This window comes from Marmota flaviventris, chromosome 4 (genome assembly GCF_047511675.1).
Source record: "Marmota flaviventris isolate mMarFla1 chromosome 4, mMarFla1.hap1, whole genome shotgun sequence".
Lineage (NCBI taxonomy): Eukaryota > Metazoa > Chordata > Mammalia > Rodentia > Sciuridae > Marmota > Marmota flaviventris.
The window spans coordinates 52295176-52316407 of record NC_092501.1 but is presented as its reverse complement, the minus strand read 5'-3'; the positions used below and the strand labels follow the sequence as shown (position 1 = coordinate 52316407).

At 54.0% G+C, this 21232-nt stretch overlaps 1 protein-coding gene across 1 annotated transcript in view; it reads left to right on the top strand.

Annotated features, from left to right (window-relative positions):
• Positions 1-15119: 15119 nt before the first annotated feature.
• Slc29a3 (solute carrier family 29 member 3) overlaps positions 15120-21232 on the top strand; it is a 34116-nt gene continuing 28003 nt past the window's right edge. Inside the window, exons 1-2 of the mRNA XM_027931410.2 lie at positions 15120-15192; positions 18344-18636. Of these exons, the coding sequence (XP_027787211.2) occupies position 15192; positions 18344-18636 (294 nt within the window). The 5' untranslated portion in view covers positions 15120-15191. The remainder of the gene's footprint in view (positions 15193-18343; positions 18637-21232) is intronic.

Here is a 21232-nt window from a genome sequence, read left to right as displayed (position 1 = left end):
AGTCCAAGTCGTGTGCTGTCTTCTTGACATCTGTCATCAGCAATCGGGAAGGGTGGCACTGTGGGTCTTCAGCTCTGAGCCCTACACGTGATCACACCCATTGTGCAGAACAGAAAACTGACACAGAGAGGGAAAAGGACTTCCCTACGACCCCACAGTGAGTCCCGTGGCTCTGCACCTGGGCCCTGTGCTGTCGTGCTGCCCGCATGCAGGATCATGGAACTGTTCAAGGCTCATTTGAGTCTGCCAGGGGCTGGGTCATGGGTTGAGAGAGGCCCCAGCATCCCTGCCTCCCGGTGCAGAAGAGACCTCCAGGGGCTGAGGCAGAGGGGTCAGTTCAGAGCCCTCACCTGGGCCAGGAGAAGAGTATGCAGGGAGACAGGGCTGAAGGGCAGACTGGGCTCCTGTGACTTTGGTCCCCAGGCTGCCATGCATGGTTGGGCTGGTTACGCACTGGACAACAGCAGCCCACGGAGTGGGCGAGGCACCACCCACAGGCAGCTGAGAGCTGTGCACTTACTGTTTCCGGCAGACGGCAGCAGAGTCTTGTTCTAATAAAATTAATACAGTGCTGTCAAGTTTCCCGAGGCGGAGGTAACTGGGGATGGGGGAGTCCCCTTTTCTATTTTTTACAAAGATGCCGTATTATTGGTGACAGGCCATTTAATCTGGTCCCCTCTGCGACATGGTCCTCAGGTTTCCTTGGGTGAGTTGGAGCTGGACCCACGTTTCCCAGCATGCACTGTGTCTCTGAGGAGAGCCTGTGGTCTCCTAAAGTCTGGGGTGAGTGCCCCTCTGGCCCCTTCATGGAGAGTCCCAAAGCCCATCAGCAGGTGGAGGGCCAAAGTCCCGTGAAGAAGCTGCTCTCCTGTGACCACCCGTGTCAATGGTGTATTTGGCCATGGAACTCAACCTGCTCAGGCCCTGAAGTGCGTGGTGCCCACGGTCCCTGCCAGCCCTGACCTCCTGGAGCCTGTCCCAGCCATCCCTCTGTGTGGGGAGCATGTGCTGTGGGCGGGTCTCAGACGGGAAGTTACCAGGACAGGCGGACCTGCTGTCTGAGGGAGCAAATGGCCTTGTAGGGAGGCAGAGCCCTGGACAGTGTGTGTGTGTGTGTGTGTGTGTGTGTGTGTGTGTGTGAGAGAGAGAGAGAGAGAGAGAGAGAACACGCACAAGGGAGAAGGAGGAGGGGACACACCCCGCCCAGGGGGGCTCAGACACTGTACCAGCTGGGCGCAGTGACACACACCTGTAATCCCAGTAACTCAGGAGGCTGAGGCAGGAGGATGGCAAATTCAAGGCCAGCTGAGCAACTTAGTGAGACCCTGTTCAGAGTAAAAAGTAGAAAGAGTTGGGGACATAGTTCAGTCATATAGCGTCCCTGTGTTCCATTAAAAAAGAAGGAGAAGGAGAAGGAGAGAGAGAGAGAGAGAGAGAGAGAGAGGAAGGAAGGTCGGCCTCATTGTGGTTGCTGAGAGTCCACCGTCCATCTTGGAACTCCCCCACTCTGAGACCCCTGTCAGGCAGGCCCCGGGCCCAGGGCTGTCCGTGCCCAGCCTCCTGCTGCCCCCCACCCAGCAGCAACCCGAGCCCCCTCCCGCTGTGGTGGGAAGCGCCTGTCCAGTCCCTGCACGGGGAAAGCCCAGCCTTCCTAGAACTGGCCCAGGAGTCCCCATTCCTGGCAGGACGCTGCGTCTCCCATACCCCTGCCCTGCATGGACGGAGGAGCTGGAGAAGAGGGACCCCAGGTGCTGGCTTTCCCAGGTGTAAGCTGGGAAGGGGGTGGGGTGGAGGTCCAGGCTTCCTTGTCAAGGAGTCGTTCCGAAATCCATCAGCCCCTCCTAGGTCCCAGGACTCCACAGCCACACCTGGAGGTGGGCAGGCAGGTGGGCAAGGGGCTGTGGAGGCTCAGCGCGGCCCCGACTGGGCCCGGCATCAGAGAGGCTTTCTGGAAGGTTCGATGTCTTACACATTGGATGGCTTCTCTGAGACGTGGATTCTCGGTTAGCCAATGTGTGGAGACACAGAGGCAAAGGTCACAGCCACCTGTCCCCCGCCCGGTACTAGGCACTGATCCCAGGGTGCCTTACCACCAAGCTGCATCCCAGGACTTTTTATTTTGAGAGAGGATCTCGCTAAGTTGCTGAGGCTGGTCTCCTGCCTCAGCCTCCTGACTCACTGTGATTGATCCTGGGTCTATGGACAAAGTTCTGAGGCCTGGTTTCTGTGGCCGACCCCAATGTCAAGGTGGTGTGGGCCATCCAGTGAGACTCAGCCACTCGCTTTTATGAAATTTCTTACTAAGAGAAGATGCTGATGTCCTTTTGTAAGTGACAGACTTAACGTGAAGGCTGCTGTCTGCCAGGGTGCTGAGACTGTGTGTGTCTGTGTGTGTGTGTGTGTGTGTGAGAGAGAGAGAGAGAGAGAGAGAGAGAGAGAGAGAGAGAGAGAGAGAGAACTTGGCAACACTAGTTACCCAGGAATTGGGGACGGTGTCAGCAGGTGCACCAGGAGTCGGTGCCATCTCTGCAGCCCTATGGAGTGGCCCAGCCCAGTCGCTGGGGACGGAACATGCTCCACCTGGTTCCTTAACTTAAGAGGCCTCCCCAAGGCAAGGTCGGTGATTCCTGGAGACTCCGTCACAGGCGGACACAGCACTTGGGGCGTGTGGGTGTTCCATAGGACTTCAGGTCACCAAGACGGTGGTGGCAGAGTATAAGAAGGTCGCTGTTGGAGGACAAGAGAGGATACTGGTCACGTCCCTGATTATGATGTCCCCTTACCATGACAGTTCCCACCACTGAGGATTATCACCATGATGACTCCGCCACGGGTTCAGCATTTAAAACTGACCCATGGGATAAAGTGGGCGGTATTCAAAATTCTCACCAGATGTAACCAGTGGGCACAATGGCAAGGTCTTCCATCAGGTCCACGTGGGGAGACACTGGTTTCCAGACGCGGGGCCCTGAGCCTCTCTCTTGCTCAGCCCTGTCCACTCTGCCTCACAGAGCACTGCCTTCACCTCCACCTCCACCTCCACCTCCACCTGCACCTTCAGTCAACCTGTCCTCTGCCTGTTATTTGTGTGTGTCTTGCTTAATTCTTTGTTTGGGACGCCAAAGACCTGGATCCCACTGGACACCCTGACGGTAACGGGGATGAGCCAGGCTGGACTCGCCCTGAGCAGCACATCCCACAGGACTCGAAGAATGGAGAGGCCTTCCAGCCGCGTGGCCTTGACAGACAGATGCCTGTGCAGGTGAGGGTGGGCAGGTTGGAGCGGAGGGAACAGTGTGGTCACAGGTACAGAGAGCAGAGCCCCCCACAGGGACAGGGCCAGTACTGTTAGATAGTGCAGAGTCAGCCAGGGGCATGTGCCACCAACTGGGGCCACCTAGATGTGCTCCCTGACATTGGGGTGGGCCACAGAAACCAGGCCTCAGAACTTTGTCCATCGAGCAAGGATCAAACCCAGTGTCTCCTGGGTCCAGTGGCTGGTGCCTTGACTGAGGGAAGTGGCCGCAGCAACACTAGAAGAAATGCGCCCACTCAGTTGTTTCTTGAGACGCAGCCTGTCTCCGCGGGTCACTTGTTCCCCCTGTTCTTGGCAGCATGGGGCTCTGCCGGAGTGAAGCCTTCTGTCCGCTGGCCCGTCACAGTTGGCTGCAGTGCAGCTAGATGCGATAGGGAGCGGTGGGGAGTGTGGCTAACTGGAGACCGCCTGGCAGCGCTCTGGGACAGGACAGCCTCAGCCAGGCTCAGTAACCCGCGGCTGCCAGGAAGGGCCCGTGTCCAGGGCTGCCCCATTCTCCTGCCTTGAGAAGTCAGGGTTTGGATGTGAACCCGTTCTATATGTTGTCGTTGGCACAAACGGCTTTTAAACGCTGCGCAGGTCAAACCAGACCTGCCTGGTTTGTGATCTGGGGGGAAGTGATGAGAAGGTTCTGAGGCAGGGGATTGTCCGGCCTGGAGCTGCTCTGATTCCGGAGTTTGTCTGCTGGGAAGACAGAGTCCTGAGCCCTTGGCCCTCGCCTCCTCTGCTCCCTCAAGGGCCCCACATGGAGGAGAGCATCGCCCAGTGCAGCCCTGCCTCCCCATACTGCATGACCCTCATACGGACAGCCTTGCTGGCCTCCTCCAGATACCATCAAACCGCCTCCATCTCTAGAGTCCACTGCCCCCACTGCGGGAGAAGGGAAGGACGGGGCTCTGCTGTCAGTCCAGCTCCCCACGACCCCGCCGCATGGACCAGGGCTTTGCGCTGAGGCTGGTGAAGGAAAAGAGTCAACTTACAAATACACCACATTATGCCAGGGCCACTCAGTGGTGCCTGCCTGTAAAATCCTACCTACTCAGGAGGCTGAGGCAGGAGGACTGCAAGTTTGTAAGTTTGCAAGTTCCTGGACAAATCCTGTCTCAAAAAAAAAAAAAAAATTAAGAAGGGACAGGCCCGGTGGCGCATGCCTGTCATCCCAGCAGCTCAGGAGGCTGAGCCAGGAGGATCACGAGTTCAAAGTCAGCCTCAGCAATTTAGTGAGTCCCTCAGCGACTCAGTGAGACCCTGTCTCCAAATAAAATATAAAAAGGGCTGGGGTGTGGTCAGTGGTCGAGCACCCCTGGGTTCAATTCTCAGTACCACAAAAATAATTCTAATCCAGCCGAGTTGTGAGGTTAGGGTAAGGGAAGTCTGGGAAGACCACCAGGAAGGGGTGGGAGGAACCAGCCCCCAGAGAGGAGCTCAGAGAGGTTTCCATGATCTCTCTCCTGCCCTACGATGGGCTGGTTGCTCATCACTCAGTGTCAACAGAAGCAGCGGGGACGCTGAGACTCTCAGCAAAGTCCTGGACAGACCCACCCAGGGGCAGGAGCCTGGTAAAGAGCCCAGGCCCCACCCGAGGTCTCCAAACCCGCAGCCCAGGAGCAAGCCAACAGGGGGCACTTCGGGCCAGCAAGACCGAACCCAGCGTCCTCACCCCTCTCCCACCTCCTGCCGGAAGCTAAAGCCAACTCTCTGCAGGAAGATCAGCACCTCTGCACGCCATCATTTATGAGGTCTGGCCCTCGGTCAAATGTCTCTGGACCTGCCACAGACAGGACCAAGACAGGAACTGCAGGCGTCTGCAGGAACCCTGCTTCCGTTGACCCTTGAGACCAGGCATCTGGTGGACACAGAACCCCGTTTTCCCCACTCACCAAGGACAGGCTGATTCTGGGTCTTTGACACTAGGGGTGACATGTCAAACCTCACGCTAGACAGAGGTCCCTTGTTCTCCCAGACACTGATTCCCCTTTCACACCAAGGTAGATCCCAACACAGAGACCAGAGGCGCAGACCTGACCTCGTCCCGCCCGACATCTGATTTCCTCTGAGAGTCAGACCACTGGTTGGGCCTGGGGGTGAGGGAACGGGCAGACACAGAGCCCCGGAGGACAAGAGTGGGTCCTCCTGCCACTTCATGCTGCGGGGCAGGGTCTGCTGCCAGGCTCGGGCAGTCGGGGGCCCTTCCTTTGCCGGTTCCTGCAGTGGTGACAGAAAGATTTCAGACATGTCACTCAGAGTAGAAGGCAGGAGCTTATTGAAGGGTAGAAAAAGACAAAGGGTGACACTCCCAAGGGTGACAGGAGGTCCCCGTAGACAGAAGGATAGCATGTCCCTCCGACCCTGCAGATTTATTTTGGGGTCCTAAGGAGGTTTCCAGAGAGTCCCACCCAGGTCCCCTTCTCAACTTTTTTTTTTTTTTTTTAGTTTTCGACAGACACAACATCTTTATTTTATTTGTTTGTTGCTGAGGATCGAACCCAGCGCCCCGCACATGCCAGGTGAGCGCACTACCGCTTGAGCCACATCCCCAGCGCCCACTTCTCGACTTTTGACAACTGACAGCAAGATGACATTGGACTTTCAAGTCCCCACTGCCATGACAACTGTAGGTCACTTTGATCCATGCTGACTAGTTCTAATCAGAACCAGTTCTTCCAGGTTTCACGGTGAGGGAGAATGCTCCTAATTCCCCTGAGTTCTGGGACCTGCTCTGTGGAAGGGTCACAGAAGTCCCCTCTCTTTGGGACAACTCATGTTTTTCCCCGGCAGGTAAAGGGTCAGTGGTTTGTGAGGAATGTGACCTACCTATCCTGTGGACTTGAGCCAGGCAGGGCTTCCGGTCGGTTGTTTTGGGAAGACTGCTTGTGGGGGTCAGCGCTGTGGGCAGGAAGAGAGCGAGAAGGAGGGCCACTCGCAGCCTAGGACCTGCGGGGACCCGCAGGGAGAAGGTGGGGTGTTGGAGTTGGAGTTTTGAGGAAAACTGAGTCCCCCAGTTTTTGTCTCAATTTCCTGACCCCTAACTACCCTTTGAATAGCCCTCACAAGCTTTCTTCCTGAGGGTCTGCATGTTTGGTGGCCAGGGAAATTGGAGGTTGCCACATTGTTTCAGTGACAATGAAGGGTCCAGGCCACCTGTAGGGGGGACATGATCTTAATAGTTTCTCTTAAGGGGGGGTGATTAGTTAAGGTTGGGGGAGGTGGTGACATGCCAGGCCCCACCCCAGAGGCCTGCCTGTCAGTTAAGCCCCCTGTGGTTGTCCATCACCCGTCCTCTCCCTGTGCTCATTCAGGACTCACTAGCTCCCTGACACTCACGGGGACACAAATCCTCCCACAGGGGACACATGGCGCCCAGAGCCCACACAAGAGCTAAGAAAGGGAGTCCAGGGTCCAGACAAATGGTCAACTTCTAGGTGAAAGAGAGGCGGCCACCAGCCTCCTGGAACACACTCTTGTCCCTTAGGCCCCAGGCCAGATCACATTCCATGCTGTGCTAGGAATACTCGAAGGAAGGCGCCTTCAAGTACACAGAAATTAACGGGGGCTGTGGAAAGGGAAAATGCAGTGCCTCGTGAGTATTAAATAATGCCGAATAATTATTTGAGATAGCAACACAAAAGTTGGGGTGCAGTAAGTGGAATTAAAGTGTTCGAAGCCACCCCCATTACCTGGGAAAGTGGGAAACTTGCTCATTGATATTGAACTCGAGTAGATATCATGTATGGATAAACATAATCTCCACTGAATATTAATCACAAAAATGTGAAAAATGAATAATTTTTTCAATTACTCAAGCCCCAATGGAAGAAGGAGGAGGAGGAGGAGGAAGAGGAGAAAAAGGAGCCTAGACCATTTGTGCTAATAATAATAAAAAAAAAAAAACACTGGAGTTAAACTCCAATGTTTCTGTCTACCAATAATCATATTAAATGTAAATGGACAAAAGACTCCAAGTACTCCAAGTAAAGAAGTCAGAATGGACTTTTTAAAAAAAGTGCCACTTATAAGAAACACATCTTACATATGTTATAGTTAAAGCTTTGTCCCAGGGTTTCATGAACTGACTTCCAGACCACTCACGTGTAATCGAATCAAGCCTTTATTGAAGCACACAGGTGGCGGCTGACCAGAACATAAAGCTGTTCCCCTGATCAGCCCCGAACAATTGCAAGGGCACTCCTTATAAGCCTGAAAACCGCAAAAGGGATGTTCAGGGGGTCTAGCCAATGCAAGCAAGCCAGGTTACAGAAGCAGGACAGTGCAGTCAAGCAGAGGGAAGCCTAACCAATCACAGTTAGCCCAGTCACCCCAGTTACAGAAACAGAGCCCTGTTACTCTAGTTACAGAAACAATGCCCCATTAGGTAGTTCCGTGTTCTTAAAGGTTTCTATAGCAAAAGGAAAAGAACATCTTTCTCCAGTCATGACTCTTCTACTTGGCATGGTTGTTTTACAGGATGAAGTCATAAAACAAAACGGAGTCACATTTGCTCCTTCTATCACACATACAAGGACATCTGATAAAATTAAAAGGGTCTAAAAAAGATACATTGTGAGGTCAGACTTATGGTCTGGCGAGCCCAGTATAGTCCCTTAGACACAGAAGGATGGAAAAAAACTGAGGCCTAATGATGTGCAAGATTGACATCAAATCTACTAAAACCAGTGGGGAATGTGATAGTAGGAGCAAATGTGACCCTAGTCTTTGAGTCTTTGAGTCTCCTGAGTGAGGCCTCGGACACCAGGGAAGAGACGAGACCTCGTCCCTGGCCACAGCAGCTGCAGCATCATAAATGGTGGACACCAACCACTGCCTTCAGGGCTCCTGGGTTTGAGCCAGAGACCAGAATCGAGGAGCTGCTGGGGCCCCAGAGCACTTGGTGCCTTGGTCTGGGTGCTGGTGTGTGGGTGCTCCACTTTGTGGTCATTCATAAACTCCGCACCGAGGATTTGCCCACTGGTCTACGTACAGGTTACATGTCCACAAAAAGCCACAACCCAACCACAACCCAAGAAAACAAAAGACAGTGGACCGCATTCAGTAGAGTGCGGCCTTGAGAAGGCAGAGGGCTGGGAGGCGCCTGGGCAGGCGGAGGCACCTGGAGCCCGGGAGGGGCCAGCCTTAGCGGGAGCCCACGACTGCCCGCTGTAATTTAGGAGAGAGACTGGGCGGGTGGAGCAGAGCTGGGGCTGAGGAGTAGGAACATGGCGAACTGGGGGCGTCTGTCTCCTCTGTAAGGCAGGACGCAGGAGCCAGAGCATCTGGGTCAGCAAGTAGAGGACGAAGGTGTGTCCAGTTCTCCTGGAGAGCAGGGGCCAGGACGAGGGCTGGGGACTGCCTGTCTCTGCCTGGCAACTGCGAATTCCAGCAGACCCACTGGCTGCTGGTGACTCCAGGGAGGCCAGGGCGTGTCCACCCAGGGTGTGTCCATCTGGGGCATGTCCATCCAGGGCATGTCCACCCAGGGCGTGTCCGTCCGGGGCATGTCCATCCAGGGCGTGTCCATCGGGGCGTGGCAATGAAGCCAGATTTAAAGTTAGGCAGTCAGTGTAGTTAGGTAAACCGGGTCTAATATCGAGTGAGATCTAAATGGAGGCCATGCTGAGAATGAATTCCGGGAAACACAGGACAACTCATGGAATGTTAATGAAGTCCCAGAAAAGCCCTAGGCCCAAAGCCCATCCCAAAGAAGTGATAATGAATCCTGCCCAGATTACTCCTCTGGCCCACCTGTGTCCCACCCCTCGGGCCTTCCCACCTACATTCCATCACCGAAATCTATGAAAAGGGGAGACAACCGCACTTCCACGGATTCCACCTCTTGGGTCCCCTTCTTCCTCCGGGAGAAGTCTTTTCTGCTGTCCTTTAATAAACTTCTACTTTCCACTCTGACCTTGCCTCGGCGTGCTTCTCTGGTGTTATTCTTCAACATTGGGGAAGCAAGGACTCGTCACCAGTCAACAGCGGTAACCGCGGCCCACGGAACCAGTGGAGTTTAGGCACTGCTAGGACTTCACTGTCGAGATCGACTGGGGGCTCGGAGCTGGCTCGGGACGGAAGGCAAGAGACGCCTGGAGGATGGAGGGGCAGAAGGGCCAAGGGCTGGAGTTCGCAGGAGTCTAGAACTTTCCAGCTGCTGAACCAGCAAGTGGCAAAGGGAGGTGATTAGAGTCAGCGTGGGGTTGAGTTAGAATCGGTGATGGGGGAATTATTATTATTTTTTTTTTAAATTTTTTAATATTTATTTTTTTTTTAGTTATCGGCGGGCACAACATCCTTGCTTGTATGTGGTGCTGAGGATCGAACCCGGGCCGCACGCATGCCAGGCGAACGCGCTACCGCTTGAACCACATCCCCAGCCCGGTGATGGGGGAATTATGAGTGAGCAGTTATGGGTGATATGTTACTTCCCAGGACCTGGGTCCTGCGTGGGGACCCCCAGGAACCCTGGAAAGAGACCCAGGTGAATCAGCGCTGCCTGGTTGTTGCAGTGACAGGACATCACCACAAGATGGCAGCATCAGCCTGCAAAACCCGATTCCCGGATGATGGCTGCCTAAACTGACTGGGGGGTGGGGGGGAGGCTTAAGGCTCAGGGGATTCGAACCACCTGCACCATGGAGCCAAGTAAAACCACCTGCAGGAGAGCAGATTCCAGGTAGGGAAGAGGGGAGCTTGCAGGGCTCTGGGCTTGGAAGAAGGGGACCAAAACACTTCCAGGAGCCCCTGCTGGGCTCTGGAGGCAGAAATGCATCAATTTGAATCTTGGTTGTGCTACTTACCAGCTGTGTGGCTCTGAGCACGCCACTAACTTCTCTGTACCCCAGTGTTCTCATAAGGAATAGGGGGCAGTCAATGGTGCCCAACTCATGGGGTCCTGAGATTCAGTGACATAGCTCCTTGGGGGGCAAAGCTGTGCCCCAAGTATAGTAGTAGAGTAGTTGGCATGCTAAGTACTTTGAACTAAAGGATGTTGGTATCAGCAGCTCAGGAGGTTGAGGCAGGAGGATCGCAAGTTCAAAGCCAGCCTCAGCAACTTATTGAAGGCCTAAGCAGAGAGACCCTGTCTCTAAATAAAATATAAAAAAGGGCTGGGGATGTGACTCAGTGGTTAAGTGCCCCTGGGTTTAATCCCTGGTATCAAAAATTTAAAAATAAAGGGTTTTTTTTGGAAGGCCTAAGGAGCAGTTCAGAAGCAAGGACCCTCTGAACCTTCTGTCCTCCTCTTTCCCACTGGCCCTGGGTCACAGAATGAGAGCCCTCTCCCCAAAGCCAGCCCTAAAACCTGGATACCGCACTCTCGCCTTCTCTCTTGAAGGCCCTCATCTCAGACGAAGGAAGGTGGATCAGAGGCCAAGGGGCCTCTTGTGGACAGGGCTGGCTTGCCTTTTAGGTATCTCTACACAGTGTCCCCTGCTGGGAGCCATTAGCCAAGTAGGTATGACAATTTCCTTGCCAGCGTACCCCATGTTGCTTAGTGGAAGGACTCGTGGAAATAGGACATTTTGCAGTGATATTGCATGTAGGTGACCTTGCTCAAGGACCAGGGCGTATCCGGGTTTAGGGTGATTCCAGGTTTAAGGTTATTCCTGCTGGGAATAGGGCGTATCCTGCTGCCTGAGTTCCCCTTGAGTTCTCACGGGATTCAGACAGTATTTTTTGGGAGACAGAAGCCCAGTGGGGATGGATTTGGGCAGAGAACGTGGATTTCCCCAGAACATGATTGTAGACGGCTGGTGTGAGTTTGGGAATAAAGAGTTGCTGTTTGAATCTACAAGCTGTGTGGTGGCTCGTGATTTTGTGCCCAGCCAGACTGCGGCAGTCCCCGCTTCGTGGAACTAAGCCTGACAGTAGACTGTTTTCTCTGGTCTCTGGGTCTTCTTTCCTGAAGGATCCTGGGTCCCACAGAACTTCATTCAAATAGATCTGCTACACTTTCCTCTTGTTAATCTGTCTTCTGATACAGGGTATCAGTGTGACCATCTGGGCATCACATCACTTGGCTGGTTACGTCATGGCCCCTGCAGCATCCTCAAGCTAGCCTCCCTTAAAGGCAACCAGTGATATTTATTGGGCACCTGCTGTGTGCCTCATAGGCTATTAGGTCAACATTACCCCACCCTTTACAGGAAACTGAGGCTTGGCTTCCTGGGGACACCAAAGTGACACCCAAGCCCAGGGCCATCTGGTTACAAAGCCTGGTTCTGTCTACCAAGTCCCAAGTCGGGGACTTCCCTATGGGCCCCACCTGCCAGCCCCTGGTGTCACCTGCTCCCTGGGGATAGGAGCAGGTCCTGTTGAACTAGCAAGACGGCTTCCACCCAGCACTCAGAACCATTCAGGGCATTCCTGAATCAAGGAGAGACAGGATGCTCATGGAAGGCTGGGAATTATAAAATACCCGGGTAGTGAACAGGGCTTGGGATGTGCGGACATTTCCTCTCTCCTTTCTCCCTTACTTCTTCCCCTTCTCCTTCTTCCTCCTCCATTTTCTTCTTTACACGTGCATAAGAATAAAGATGCCATGGGGTGGTGACTGGCAATCCCAGCAGGCTGAGGCAGGAGGATCATCACAAGTTCAAAGTCTGTATCAGCAACTTAGTGAGGGTCTAATGAGACCCCTGACTTAAAATAAAAAGGGCTGGGGATGTGGCTCAGTGGTTAAGCACCCTTGGGTTCAATCCCTGGTACCTAAATCAATCAATCAAAAAATCAATAAAGACAGCTAGTGGGTGCCCAGCAATCCATCATTTACAATATTCCCCTGGCACCCTGACTACACTTGCAGCTTGCACTAAGGGGTGGTTGTCATCAACACTACCCAGAGGCACTGTTCCACATTCCCCAGCTCCACCCCGAGGCAGGGGGGACCTTCACAGCACAAGAGAGTGGCCGCTCCATTTCAGGTGCTGATGGGAACAGGAGAAGCTACTGCAAATTAGGACTGTGGGAGACCACAACGTGCCCTTTGGCACACGGATCATCATGGGCTGGTTACCTGGAGAAACTACAGATACAGGGAAAGCTTGAGAACAAGGAGCTGTTTTTTGCAAGGGAAATTCACATCTGTAAAGGAAATCTCCTTCCCTCTCTCTCTACTGTATCTGTGCCAGACCCTCAGAGCCCCTGGAATCTGCACAACAAAACTTTTGTTTGCTCCCCCCGCCCCCCCTTTCATAAGGGCCCCCCCAACTCCCCTCTTCCTTTCCCTGATGGGGAGGGAAAAGGCCTGGCACCTGCCAGTCAGGTGCCCCACGCTGAGCCACACCCGGCCTTCTCCGCCTTCTGGTTGAGGGTTAGGTTTCAGCCGACCTCAAAGCCATATTTGTGAGACTGATTCGTGTCTCTGAGTGTCTCCCGTGTCTGCACGAGCTGTACCTGTCATAAACTTCAGTCTGCTTTTCTCTTGTCACTCTGTCTTTTGTCTCAGGGGTCCTCACCAACTCACACAATGAAGGGTAAAGAGAAAATGATTTTCTCTCCTCTTCGGGACTCCTCAGGACTTATCAGAAGGGGCCGATGTGGCCTACCCAGGACAATCCCAGTCCCCAGTCAGCCCTGGGGCTGCCTGCACAGCCTCCTCAGGTCCCCACCTCCCTGGTCCCTGCCCTGGAGTCCATCAGCTACCTTGTCCCCAGTGCCAATCCAATAATGAGGACACCGTTTTGAGAAGAAAGGGAAAAGAAGTTTTATTGCTTTGCTAGCAAAGGAGCTCAGGGGGCTCCTGTCCCAAAGGCTGGGATTCTGCCTACCAGAGGGAACGGGGGCTTTACAAGTGTTTCAAAGTCCACATCCCAAGTGTTCTCCGTTCAGAGTTATAATTCACTTGTTAATTTGGGTGACAGTCATCTCTGAGATCTTCTGGTGCCTTCCCTAAGTCTGACTTACTTCTTTTCTTATGGTGGGTGTGTGTCAAAGACAGATCACTCCGCCTAGGATGGGGAAGAAAGGTCATCCTGTTTCCCCTGAGATTAGGGAGGAGCAGGGAGAGTGGAGGAGAAAGAAACATGTCCATTTTAGAAGTCACAGTGGGCTGGAATTGTGCTCAGTGGTAGAGCGCTTTGCCTTACATGAGTGGAACACTGGGTTGGATTCTCAGCACCTCATATAAATAAATGAATAAAATAAAGTCTATCTAAAAATATACATAAAAAATAAGTCACAATGGCAGAGCAGCAAGCACTGTATTCAAAGTATAAAGTGGACCACTGTTAAAATCCGAGACGCTGAGAGGCAGAGACGCCGAGGCAGGAGGGATCACAAGTTCAAGATCACCCTTAGCAATTTAGCGAGCTTCTGTCTCAAAATAAAAAAATAAAAAGGGCTGGGAATGTGGCTCAGTGGTTAAGTGCCCCTGGGTTCAATATCCAGTGCCCCCCCCCCAGCTCCCACCCATTAAAAAGTAGGAAGAGGCACATTCTGTACTTCCTAAGAGGGGAGAAAGACTTTGAGCTGCAGATTATGAATAAAGGCCCCAGACTTTAACTGCCATTTTGTCCCCTGTCCTGGTCCTGTCTCAATGTAATACTGAAACAACCTTTCAAGATGGAGTCCCAAGGCCATTAGGACTCAGGGCTTAGGCTTGATTCCAGCTGCTGCCCCAAGGTGAACTTTGATCACCTCCACCCTGACTGCAGGCCTCTGGAACCACCACAGTGCACTGTGCCCAGACGTTCAAGATGCATCAAGAGGCGATCCACTCTTGTTTGGTGGACATTCTACCTTCTTTTCTTTATCTCCTATCCTACACAACCAGTGTTGTCAACTCCAACCACAGTTTCCCCAAAAAGGATTTCTTCTGCTTTTTAAGAAACAATCCTTCCCCCAGAATGAGGCAGGAGGATCTTGAGTTCAAAGTCAGCTTCAGTAATTTAGCAGAGCCCTAAGCAACTCAGCAAGACCCTGACTCAAAATAAAAATACAGGAGGGCTGGGAGTGTGGCTCAGTGGTTAAGCACCCCTGGGTTCAATTCCCAGGGGCGCAGCCCCCCTAAAAAATCCAATCTTGTTGGCTTTTTTTTTTTTTTTAGTACCAGAGATAGGACTCTGGGGCACTCGACCCCTGAGCCACATCCCCAGCCTTATTTTGTTTAGAGACAGGGTCTCGCTGAGTTGCTGAAGGCCTTGCTTTTTGCTGAAGTTGATTTGAACTCTCTATCCTCCTGTCCCAGCCTCCTGAGCCGCTGGGATCACAGGCGTGAGCCACCACGCCCGGCTTGGTGGCTCTTGATAGCGCCCACCTACCCAGCCTTCTTTAGAACACCGCCTAGAGCTGTCTGAATATGTTTCCCGAGTTGCAATTCCCAAGACCTCAAAATGGTCAATTTGATTTGTGCAGCCTGTAAGTTTGGGACGCACACGCTGGCGCCCTATTACACGGAGTGGGCAGGGGTCAGGGTGTGAGGGTGGGACTTGCTGACTGCCACCAGCGGCGCTTCAAGCTCTGGGTCTGCTGAAAACCAGGGAGGCCAAGTTCAGCCTGGGGATGGGGCCTGCCCAAAGGTAGGGGGATCAGGGAAGGATGGGGTTCTTTGCTGGAGTCTGGGGGCGAGGTGAGCCCTTCCGGGTCCTCGCGGCGCAGGGCTGAGACGGTGGGCCGGCTCCGCGGTCGTGACCAGTGCTTGGCTTCCGGACGCCTCACTTTCTGCACCTGCGAAATGGGCGCGCGCTGGCCCCCGCCCGGCGCCGGGGAGGAGGGCGGTGCGCACGGAGCGCTGGGAGGGGACTAAAGCCGAAGAGCGAGTCAGCGAACCGGGAAGCGCCGGCGCCGGCGGGCGGGCGGGGCGGAAGGAGGAGCCCGGCCTGCGGCCCGCGGAGCCCGAGTCTCGGTGGCCGTGCAGCCGGGAGGCGGCGGCGGCGGCGGCGACAGTAAGTGCGGGCCGAGGCCGGGCGGCGACTGGGCCTGGCCTGGGACGAGCCCTCTGGCCCCCGATCGCCCCGGGCTCGCGCTCTCTCGCCTTCACCTCCCGCGCCCGCCTCCCTCCCGGGCTCCGCGCCCCGCTCTCCTCTCGGGCTTTCCACCTTCTGCTCCCAGACTCGCTCTCCTCCGCCCTGTGCCTGTGCCTCACCGCCCGGGTGCGGGGCCGGGGTGTGGGCCAGGCAACCCCAAGGGTCCAGAGGTGTCTGGCTCTGTGGCTCCAAACTGGGGGCCTGCCTGGGGCTGGGTGCCCAGGGCCGCAGGGCTGTGCTTCCCAACTAGCTGCCCAGCCCCCTGACCTGTTCCCCAGCGAGGAAATCGAGTCCCACCGGCAAGACTGACTTAGCCAGGGCGGGAACCTAGCTGATACTGCAGGACACCCACACCCCCATGTTGCTGCTGCTTGGTGCCGGGCTACCCCTCACCCAGACTCTCCCAGGGAGGAGCAGGGCCGGTGCCTGACCCGGGGAAGCTTGGTCATTTCCTTGCCTTCTTTCTTTTTAAATCCAGAGGGCAGCCGCTAGCTTTCACAAAGGGTAATAAGAGTCTGCACACTCCAGTGCTCTGGCCCAGGACCCGGGAAAATTAGGGAAAATTCCTGGCTCCTTCAGAGGCCCTGTCAAGGCTGAATGGCCCTGGACAAACAGATGATGAGCTGGGAAGGGCCTGAGTGCCCTAGCCTTTGGCCCTGTTCCTGCCCCTCTGGATAGAACATCTGGTTGACTTCTATGGATTAGAATCACTTTTTTTTTTTTCATTGCTGGGGATTGAACCCCAGGCCTTGCCCATGTTAGGCAAGTGCTCTATCACATCCCAGCCCACTTTGCACATTCTTTAGCAGTAATTTCAAGTGTGTGATAGTGTGAGCATATGTGTGCATACACGCACACCCTGGCTGGGAGGGGCTTGCTCAACCAAGGGAGATTCAAATAGACTTGCTGACTGGATGTCCTGGGCCTACTTTGGGCAGCTTTCAGCGACCCTGCGCCAGGGTACATTCTGCCCAGTAGGGGGCGCTGTCCTGGTTGCACCCAGCCCCATCATTCAGCAGATACTGTCCACGCTGTTCACTCCCTTTGCCTCTGCTCCCAGCTTCATGGCTGCAAGGCCTTCAGGAAGGGGGTTTGGACTTGGAACCAGCAGACACAGGTTCATATCCCCTCCCAGGGAAGCCCAGGAGTCTGGCATGGGCTCCAGGCTGTTTGGCATGTGACTTCACTATTGCCATCTGGTAGCTATGTGACCTTGGGCAAGTTACTGAAATTTTCTGAGCCTCAGACCCCTCATCTGTGAAATGAGTAGGACCTAACATGTCCGGCTATTGTCAAGCTCAAGTGCTAGGCGGAACCTTGGCATGTGTGGTTACAGGACTTCACTTTAGCTCTTGGGAATTTTTTCTGTTGAAAGTAGGAAAAAGCAAGAGCCTTCAAGGCTTCCATTTTTCCATCCGTAGAAGGAGAAAAAATGTCGGCCCTGCCTCATTCCTTGGGCTGCCATGAGGTTATCCCAGGATACAGACAAGGCTCCCAGTCCGTGTTGGGGGTGCTTCCATCCGGCCAGGGCAGCAAGGTGCCACGCTTCCTGGATGCTCCCGGGTCAGGCTGGCTTCCTCTGCCAGCCGCGTCACATGTGTTTATTCGTTTATAGGGTGGAGAGGATGCTACTGTGGGAGGGACCTCAGACTGAGTGTCCCATTCTCAGCGTTATGTATTTCCCATTTTTCAAGCTGCTACCACATCCTCGGTGCCAGCTAGAGCAGGGAAGTGGGATGCCACCTTGCAGCCAGCCAGACAGGTGACAAGCCCAGGATGCCAGGGACGATCAGCCGTCTGTTCAGTAGCTGCTTCCCCACGCCGGCCGTTGCCAGCTAGTCCAAGTTCATGGCCATTGTAAAAAAGGCTTCCCTGGCTTTGCACATGGGGCAGTCAAGGCTCAGAGGCTGGCAACGTGCCCAAGGCCTTGCGGGCAGCGGTTGTCAGCAGCCCAGAACCTTCATTGCCTTTGGTGCTACCACAGCTTGGGAGTGGCGGGATATGTTGACAGAGCTGGGACCCCAGGCACGAGCTGGAAACCTCTGCCCAGCCATTTACCTAGTCTGTGACCTGGGCTTTGGGCCTCTGTCCCCACAAATGAAATGAGGAGTGGGCTATCGGGTTACACAAGTCTCTGGATCAGCATGGATTTTAAAAATATATATATTATTTAATTCAGATAACTTTATTAACTAATTTATTTTGTACCAGGGATTGAACCCAAGGGCACCTGACCACTGAGCCACCTCCCCAGCCCTTTTATATATTTTATTTAGAGACAGGGTCCCTCCAAGTGGCTTAGGGACTCACTAAGTTGCCGAGGCTGGCTTTGAACTCACGTTCCTCCTGCCTCAGCCTCCAGAGCCACTGGGATTACATGCGTGAGCCACCACACCTGGCTCAGATGACTTTATTTTTATCTATAGTTTAAATTTATTTTTAAACAGTTAAAGAAGCCACATAGTTTAAAATTCAGAAGAAACAAACAAACAAAAAATGAACAGTGAAGCCCTCCTTCCTGTCTGTCTCCCTCAGAGACAGCCACTGTCAGGGATTTCATTGGCGTCCTTCCAGCGACATCCTGCGCATGCACAAATGCATAGGTGTGCATTTTTTTACACACACCTTTCTACACAAATAGCATATCCCACATGCTCTCCTGCTCCTTACTGTTTGGGCATAAAGTTGAAGAGTTTAGAGAACATTCTTTGTCCATCCAGGGCCCCGATTCCGATTCCTATTTTGATGCTGCCATGACCCCAGGTTGCCTGTCCAGCGTTCTTGTCACGGGCCCCACTCACAGTGTTTGGCCCTGCCTATTGCCGGTATCCTCTTGTGTGGTCAGGGTGACCTGTGAGGTCATTTAGAGTTCTGACATCCTGTCCTTCTCCTAGTCTGACTTTCTTCTTCCTGGTCCTTTAACATGAAGCTCTCCCACCGAGCTCTGGCGGCCTGAGAGCCCTGGCGGCCTGAGAGCCCTGGCGGGGGATGTAATTGGTTTGTAGGAAGGCAAGCCCACCTGTGCCCGGCCTCAGCGTCCACTCACTTACTGCCTTTCCCTGCCTGACAGTGGCCCTTGGCTCGGAGGACGCCGTGTTGCACAGCTCCAACTCCACCTACACACCCGTGAGCGGCTCGCTCGGAGCTGACCCAGAGGCGCTGCCCGGACTGGACTGCCCAGGCCCCGGGCTGCCGAGGCCCCAGGACCGCTTTAACGGCGCCTACGTTATCTTCTTCTGCCTGGGCATCGGCAGTCTGCTGCCATGGAACTTCTTTGTCACTGCCAAGGAGTACTGGGCCTTCAAGTTGCGCAACTGCTCCAGCCCAGCCACAGGGAACAGCCCCGAGGACACCGACATCATGGTAAGGGCGCTGTGCCAGGGAGGCCTGCAGAGGCCTGCCACGGGCTGGTGAGCAGAGGAGGGTGTGGGAGCCGCGTGGACAGAGCTCCACTCAGCGCTGACCTGGTTTGCGAGGCGCGTCAGGCTTCGTGTGGCTGGGAAGATGGAGGTGGATAAGACCCAGCTCCAGGGTTCAGTTTGCTTCCTATTTAGCTTGCGAGGAGGGGGCAGTGATGCTTCTGTCCAGTGCAGGCTGGTAACCCAGCAATCCAAAGCCCGTGGCTCTGGGAGTCTGAAGGTGTGCATTGAATAGCATTAGGTTCAGCTGTAAGATATAGAGTCTCGCCAAAGAGAAGTGGATCAAACAAGATGGAAGGTCATTTTTCTCTCATATTGAAGTCAGGGGTTGGGGTGCGGCCTAAGGCTTGTGTGATGTTCTGTGGTGTCAGGAACCCAGTTGTTTGACCATGTGTAGCACTCATGTCCAAGGTTACTCCATGGTCCACGATGGCTGATGGAGCTCCAGTCATGACATCAATAGGAAGACAAAAGATGAAAGAAAGAAATGCATGCTGCTGGTAAAAACACTTCCTGAAAATAATTACATTGCTTCTGTTTACATTGCATTGGTCTGAACTCAGTCACATGATCACACTAATTGCAGTGGAGGCTGGGAAATGTAGTTTTAATTTTGTTTGTTTGGTCTTTCTGGTGCTGGGAATTGAACTTCAGGTCTTGGCTCATGCTAAGCCCAGGTTCTACCACTGAGCTACACTCCCAGCTGTGAAATATCTTCAAATGTAGGTTTATCCCAGAAAACCATGTGTCCACTAAAGTGGGAGGTTGGTAGTTAGCAAAGACAGAGTCTCATAGCCCATTTTCTGTGCCAATAACACAGTACCACAGACTGGGTGGGTTATGAAGAAAGGAGGTTTATTTGGGCTGGTGTCTCTGGAGGTCCAGAGTAGAGAGGCTGCCTCTCCTGTGGCTTTTCTTCCTGGCAGAGGTGGGGCACAGCACCACACAGCAAGCGACAGGGAGCTTGAGTGCATGTGAGTCGCGTCTCTTTTTTAAAAAACCCCAAGAAATGGTGATGGGGTCCACCTAATGCTTATCTTGCTCTGCTCATGTCCCAGAGGTCTCCCCTCTAAATATCATATTAAGTTTCCACCCTCTTGATGCCTCACACTGGGGATTACATTTCAACACCGTGGCCTTGGGGGACACTGCATTTCAGGGTGGGTGGGGTGCAGATCAGTGTAAAGCACATGCCTAGTGTGCTTGAGGCCCTTGGTCTAGCACAACATCAAAAAACTACATTTCCCAGTTTCCATTGCAGCAGGCATGGTCACGTGACTAATTCTGGCCAATGCAGTGTGCATAAAGGCAAGGAGGGCTATGTCTACACCACAGCACAGGAGATAGGAACCCTTGGGGATAAGGAGTCTGGGGCACAAGGTAGAGATCTCTGTGATCAGAGTGGATTTGAAGAATGGGGGAGGAGACTGCAGATGGAAGAAACGGCTGGGCCAAGGCAGACCAAGAGGAAGTTCATGGATGTGAGGAGCCACGGGGCATCAGGTCTGGCTGTACAGGGTTTGCGGCAGGGGCCCTGTGGCTCAGACCACTGCCCAGGCCTGGGGGCTCAAGGTGAGAAATCTGAATTGTTTGATTGACAGTGGCACTAAGCTCCTCCCTTCCAACACATGGCTGCACATTGTGCCTGTGGGTTTTCTGGGGGGAGAGACCGGCAGGGGAGGAGTGTTAAAGGAAAAAAATGACTGACACTTGCTAAAACAGCAAGGCCAACTTTAAGACTCTTGCAATAGGGAGAGAGCTGGGACTCGACTCTGACAAGGACAGGTGTATTCATAGCCAGGAACAGAGAGAGGGGTCAGTGGATGGAAGATGACTAAGTGGGACTTCAAGGGTAGAGGATGCTCGCTCAAACACACGTGGGTGGAGAAGCGAAGCGGGCTCTGAAGGCATGGGGTGGGGTGTTGTCAGAGCCCTGTGCCTCTCCTCCGGGGCATCCCTCAGGGACAGGAGGGAACACCAGCAGAGCCAGCCACAGGGCCAGCCCTACCCCTTAGCTGGCACAGGAGGTAGCTCACTGCTCCTTCTCTGAAGGCACCTTCTTATCCTTGACCTAACCCCTGGAACCTTCCTCAGTGTGGGCATGAACGGGACACATGGGAAGGGCATCTCTTTCCGCCTTTCAAGGCCTGAGCCCAGCTGCTACACACCTGGATCACCAGGGAGCATTTTGCAAAATACCCATCAAGCCCAGCCCAGGAATCCTGCTGGGGTGAGTCTCAGCTGTGGTGCAGACTTTGGTATTTTCTAGTTTACTCTCCTGTCTGATTGCCACCCCCCAGTAGCTTTGACTTCTCGGGGGCCTCTTCTGTGAACCTAAGAATTCACCTGGGGTCTGAGCCTGTTTGTGCAGCTGAAGAGCCCCTGCCAGGGAGTGGGTGGTGCACAGCCTCCTGTGGTCCTGAGACCAGCAGCCCTGGGGGCTTGTGGGTAGTGCAGCCTCCAGCCCCACCCGAGACCCAGAGTCAGGATCAACTGGGTTCCAAGAACCAAGACTTGCCACCTGTAGCTCCTGTGAAGGT